We start from the raw sequence: 6,504 nt of genomic DNA on the forward strand, positions 1-6,504 counted from the left end.
TGTTAGAAATGTAGGCCATTAACATTTACATATTTATCGAACGTTTGTCTAACATTGCACTGGAAAATTGTCAGTATTTTTATATTTACAGAATGTTGCACGAATTGTTCATTTTGCATTTTGTCACGATTAAACAAAATTTGTAAAAATACTTTAAACAAATGTTTTTAGAATTTAAGAGAGTTACTTAAAAATATAGATACTTATGTCTTATTTCATTAAAAAAAAAAAAAAAAAAAAAATTGAAGGTAGCCTTTCTCTCTCATTGGTGGAAGGGGAAACAGTGTCAGGAAGCTTGTTAAAAATATACAGCAAGTCGAAATAAATTTTGCCGCCAATTTTAGTAGTCTTGAGGATAATATTAGATCATCCTGAATAAGCCGTTCATTTTGAAAAAGACAACATTGAAATTAAACATTTTTATTTAAAATAATCTCTTTCCAATATCTTCTTGTTGCCTAAATCGTTTTTGTAAATTAATTCCGAAATAGATCACAAAACTGTGAGCACGATTTTTTTCGGGTGTAAACTAAGGTTTGAATCGGGGAGATCCGTTTGCGTCTCTCCTTCTATTAGGGATTCAGATTTTTACGTACACAGAATTAACTGTCTTGTAACACGTTGACAAAAGTGTATCGAACATTATGGAAATTATTTGAAATAAAAATGTTCCACTTCAAGGCCGTTACGTCTTTTCAAAACAAACGGCTGCAAACTGCGGGAACTTTCAGGATGATCTAATACCTCGTAGTAGTTTACTAGATATCAACTTTTGTTTGCGATTCAGAAAAGCGTTTTTTTTTTTTTTTGTTTTCGCATATTAGCTTGTTTTAATTGAAATTGTATAAACTTAACATCTGAGTCGCTTTCAAATGAAATTACCGTTTGTTTGAATTGTGTTTAATAGCGTTTCCATACAACGTGAGCTGTGAATCTAATCGTTTGACAAATTTTCACAGATGGCTGGAAAGCCGAACACACAAGCTTTATACGCTCAAAGCCAGTTAGATCATATGTGCGCTCTGGACATTGAAAATCATGGGTCGTTTGTACGTCTTTCCGGAATTATTTGCACGATCGGACCGGCCTCTAGATCCGTCGAAACTCTCGAGAAGATGATCGAAACTGGTATGAACATCGCTCGATTGAATTTCTCCCATGGATCTCACGATTACCACGCCGAGACTATTCGTAATGTGCGACAAGCACAGAAGAATCTTTCCAGCCGTACTGGCATTAATGTTCCTGTAGCAGTTGCTCTTGACACCAAAGGTCCTGAAATTCGTACTGGACTCTTGGAAGGCGTAAGTATTATATTAGCCCGTTCGTGTATTTATATTAGGTTGTGTAAAAAGTCCGTTCGCGTTTTTTCACAAGAATATAAAGTTTGGTCATTTTAATATCAGACTTACCTAATCAATGAGATGTGTACCATTTTGTTGTATGACCTTTACCCATCTGTTTGGTAACTAAAATTTGTTTATTTGCTACCTGTCGTTATATGTATTAATTATTTATTATTTTACCAGGGTGGATCTGCTGAAGTGGAGTTAGTTAAGGATCAAACTTTCAAACTGGCTACCGATAAATCGTTCATGGAGAAAGGCAATGCAAGCGTTGTCTTCGTGGATTACGAAAACATTTCCAAAGTATTGAAAGTTGGAAATCGTGTTTTCGTTGACGATGGTTTGATCTCCCTCATTGTTACCTCAGTTAGTACGTATTATTTACACTTCTTTATCTTCAGTTCAACTAGAAAAAGAAAAAGAAATCTATTACACTTTTCAATATATCTAAAAAATGTCTCAAGTTTGTTAGATTCCAATTATTTGTCAAAGAAATAAGATTTAATTCAAGTATTAAGATTTCTATTATTAATAAGTATATTATTACACACAGAAATTTTATAATGCAGACTATGATATATACATGATACAAGGTATCCCAGTTTTCTCTGATCAAACTTTGTCGGTATCTCCTAAATTAACAAATTTCTTGACTTCAACGACTGTCTTGTTTATCTTCAATTTTTCATATCTAAACTATCTAAATATATATACAGAGTGTCCGTGTTTTTAAATTTGTTCGTATGTTTTATTGGTATAAGTAAGAAAAACAATGTTGCATAAACATAGGTCGTTTGAAGCTTCATTAGAAACTTATAACAAAAATATGATACAAGACACGAATGGCATTGGCAAAGGTACGTTGAACTCCTTCAACAACCTCAAATCGTAAACACGGTTCACCTAAACAGACTAGATGTACATATCGCTGATCTATTCCTATTTTGTATCATAACCGCACATCTGTTACCCATTCCTTTCGTATTTCGTATTATTATTACATCTTTTTCATAAAGTTTCAAATGACCTATATTTATACATTTTTTTGTTATTTATAGCCATAGAACATATTGACAAGTGTGATCAGAAAAAACTAGGACTCCCTGTATAAATGAGTTATTAGTTGTAACAGATAATTTATTTGTGTTTAAACATTTAGGTTTTATCTAACTTGCTGAATATTATTAATAAATTTTCATAGATAGTTGGCTTTAATATAATAATGAGAGTTTAAATATTTTTACTCTTATTACAAACTCATATTGAAGGAACCAAATATAGAATGTCATGGTATTTTTATGAATGATTACTAATTATTAATACAAATGGAAATGATACAAAAATTTGATAATTTCAAAAATTACAATATGTTACAAATTTTCTTTTTATGTGTTTCAGGTCCGGATACGATTGTGACTACTGTTGAAAACGGTGGAATGTTAGGTTCCCGTAAAGGTGTCAATTTACCTGGTGCTCCAGTAGATCTACCAGCAGTCTCTGAAAAAGATAAATCTGATTTGAAGTTTGGCGTTGAGCAAGAAGTCGATATGATCTTCGCTTCGTTCATAAGAGACGCCACAGCTTTAGCAGAGATTCGAGGAATCCTTGGTGAAAAGGGCAAGAACATTAAAATTATATCTAAAATTGAAAATCAACAAGGTATGACAAACCTTGACGCGATTATCGATGCTTCTGATGGCATTATGGTAGCCCGTGGTGATCTTGGTATTGAGATTCCGCCAGAAAAAGTATTCCTGGCGCAGAAATCTATGATTAGCAGATGCAATAAAGTTGGAAAACCTGTAATCTGTGCTACACAGATGCTTGAGTCTATGGTGAAGAAACCACGTGCAACTAGAGCTGAAACATCAGATGTCGCAAACGCTATCCTTGATGGTGCAGATTGTGTCATGTTGTCAGGTATAAATTATTTAGTTACTATTAATAAAAAATTATTTACATACAAAATAATTTAAAATTGTGTGGCATAAAGTATGTAAAATTCATACAGTTAAAATTACTAGTTCAAATAAGTGTGATAAGACACTAACAATATTTCCTATTAAAACGAAAATTGCAGTTAGAGCATTTTAAAGATTTATTTTTAAAAAGAAATATAACAAATATATTAAATGACTTAAGTATTGTGCATTGCACTGTACGTTACATTCTTATAGACTTATATTTGCACCAATATTTAATACTTATTAATTAATTTAATATATTCAGGTGAAACTGCCAAAGGAGATTATCCACTGGAATGCGTGCGTACAATGGCTAACATCTGTAAAGAAGCGGAAGCTGCTATTTGGCAAACAGAGACCTTCCGTGATCTGTCAAGCAAAGCGATACCTCCAATTGATGCTACACATGCCATAGGAATTGCTGCTGTAGAAGTGTCTGTGAAGTGTTTAGCTAGTGCTATTATAGTTGTTACAACCACTGGTCGCTCTGCACACTTAGTCGCAAAATATAGACCACGCTGTCCAATTATTGCAGTAACCAGATTCCACCAAGTTGCACGACAAGCGCATCTGTACCGTGGTATTTTGCCGCTTTATTATGAAGGTAAGGAAACATGTTAAAAAGTTAATATATAGCATTTAGTAAGTAATATAAAAATAAAATTTTTCCTTAACAATGATGTGATTGTAACTTGCATAACGGTACACAATAATTATTTCAGCATTACAGAGAAATTTTTTTCTTTCTTATGTGCAGAGGCACCATTGGCTGATTGGGTGAAGGACGTTGATGCGCGTGTTCAGTTTGGATTGAAATTCGGCAAAAGTCGTGGATTTGTTAAAGCTGGAGATGCAGTCGTAGTGATCACTGGATGGAGACAAGGCTCAGGATTTACAAATACACTTCGTATTGTGTACGTAGACATAGAAATTCCTCCAGATGATGATGCATGCTCTATACGTAGCGAATCCGATAGCTATGATTATATCCTTTAATTTGTGCACGTTTAACATGTATAATGTATTAACATTATTTATTAGCTTGTTTTGAATGTGCTTTATAGTAATAAAAATTTATCTTAAGTGTTTTAGATCTTTAGGTCCAATTAAAATAACCAGGTCGCGTACTTGACCTTTTTTTAATGGATTTTTCCATTGCTGTAAATTATAAGTTTTGTTGCTCATTGTTATATTTTGTTGTTTGTTACAATAGTAAAGAATACTTTCCCAGTAAATAAAAAGATGATATAAAGAATTTCATTCTGCTCATAAAATCGGAAAATTTTGAAGTACTATTGCTTATTTCTGTATTGATAATAGAATAATTTGTTATTATTAAATAGAACGTAATGTTTTAAAATAAGTTTTCTGAGTAACCTATTTAAAAAATTGTTTCTTTACCTAATGCAATAACTTTACAGATGAACAATTAACATTATTTCAGCATGGATGTAAAAACATTAATTCTGTATTGCATGACCCATTTCATTCTAATTTCTGCTTTTTATTTTTATGCACTAATTTATCTAACATGCACACTAATTTACATGGTATATTACTATTGCACTTTTTTTGACTTTATTTGTTTCTCCTAGCCTTCTTAAATTGCTATCCTATTTTATTATTTTTGCATAACATATATCTATCAGCAATTCTTTCATGTTTGTTTTTTTTAATGTTCCTAGACTCTTTATACACAGAGCATATACATACATTTTTCCTGGCTCATTTTTTCCAGTATTTGTTATTTTTTTTGTATATTTTTACATCTTATCTGGTCATTATTTTTTATAATAATTTAGAATTATTAAGCTAAGGGAAGGAATAATATAATATTTTTTTTCATTTTTAAATAAGCATGTATTTTCACACAAACCTTAATGTGTGTAAAAAAAAATAAAGATTTAATATATTCGCCGGTAATTATATTATAAATAATAATTGGTAAATTATGATTGCTAACGAGTTATTTTTAATTTCACTCGTATTATTAGCTCAATATGATTGTAGATATATTATAAAATTAAGCGTGATGAAACAATATTTTAGTTGATTATTGTAAATTATATTAGTTAAAAAATTAAGTTTTTACTTGATAAAGAATGTGTTTTGCGATAGATACATCGAGACTGTGAATGCATTCAAATGTGGCTGGCTAAAATTATGTTATTTTTTGTATTTTTAACTGTGACAGCAAATTAACCCTGCATTTTGTTTTATTTTTATAAATTTAATAAGGAATACAATATATATTTTAATTTTCTTCTTTTTAGGACGGTTGAATAAACATACTGGCTGGATTGTAAAGAGCAGGAAACATTAACTAACTGTAGATTTTGAAAATTCAGTATGTATGTAACTTATATTGTATGATGATGTATGATGAATTTAGTAAATTCATTGAAAGGGTAACAATTTGAAGATGCCAGTAGCTGCAGTATTATTGCCATTACAACGTACCTATACAAATACAGCACATCAAAATATATGTGTGTACGCACATATATATGTATGTATATATATTCTTGTATACATACATACATATACAGATATGTACACATATATACACAAAGTTATGAAATAATAAAGTAAAATAATTATTTTAAACAGTAAATTATTGAAACTTGAATTATTGTTTGCTAGAAAAAACAGTATGCTTGATTCTTTAATTTCTGTAGACAAGATAAATAAAACAATTTATTTTATTTTAATATGTTTTTTATTATTCCTTCAGTTTGTTAAGTAAATAATTAAAAACTTCAAGGTAAAAGCACTTAAATTTTATGAAATAATCATAATTTAGATAGGAGAAATCATACTGAATATAATTTCGTATTAATATAATCGTTATAATTTCAAGTGCATTTAACAGATTAAAAAGTAGTATAGTAAACAATTTTTAAATAATGTTTTTTAGGTATTTTGATAATTATCATTTTGAGTAGTCTTTTATTTTGTGACTGTAGCGAAGTATTCGTTAGTAATAACAAATTTTATTTGCATACATGTATTCATTGTTTAATGTCTAGTCACAAATCGAGTTCAATTTCCACAGTTACCGTAGTCGATATAATGAACTATCATTCTCATATTATATATTCCTCATGGAAATTCCGAATAACCTACTACGACATATAACTCTTGCAATAAATTTCTGTCTAAGTGTGTAACAGTTCAAAAGTTTTCCGTATATA

General features: G+C 30.2%; 1 protein-coding gene across 4 annotated transcripts in view; it reads left to right on the top strand.

The window, feature by feature from the left end:
* Positions 1-5,782, top strand: part of LOC108578099 (pyruvate kinase-like) — a 14,671-nt gene extending 8,889 nt beyond the window's left edge. For 3 of the 4 annotated variants that reach the window (XM_017941353.1, XM_017941355.1, XM_017941356.1), the window contains 5 exons: positions 960-1,304; positions 1,530-1,716; positions 2,745-3,266; positions 3,576-3,914; positions 4,068-4,306. In XM_017941353.1, the coding sequence (XP_017796842.1) occupies positions 960-1,304; positions 1,530-1,716; positions 2,745-3,266; positions 3,576-3,914; positions 4,068-4,306 (1,632 nt within the window). Of the gene's footprint in view, positions 1-959; positions 1,305-1,529; positions 1,717-2,744; positions 3,267-3,575; positions 3,915-4,067; positions 4,307-5,583 lie in introns of those variants that run through there. The other variant, XM_017941357.1, reaches the window with a different exon arrangement.
* Positions 5,783-6,504: the final 722 nt, after the last annotated feature.

The sequence above is a fragment of the Habropoda laboriosa genome, unplaced genomic scaffold (assembly GCF_001263275.1).
Source record: "Habropoda laboriosa isolate 0110345459 unplaced genomic scaffold, ASM126327v1 scaffold1220, whole genome shotgun sequence".
Lineage (NCBI taxonomy): Eukaryota > Metazoa > Arthropoda > Insecta > Hymenoptera > Apidae > Habropoda > Habropoda laboriosa.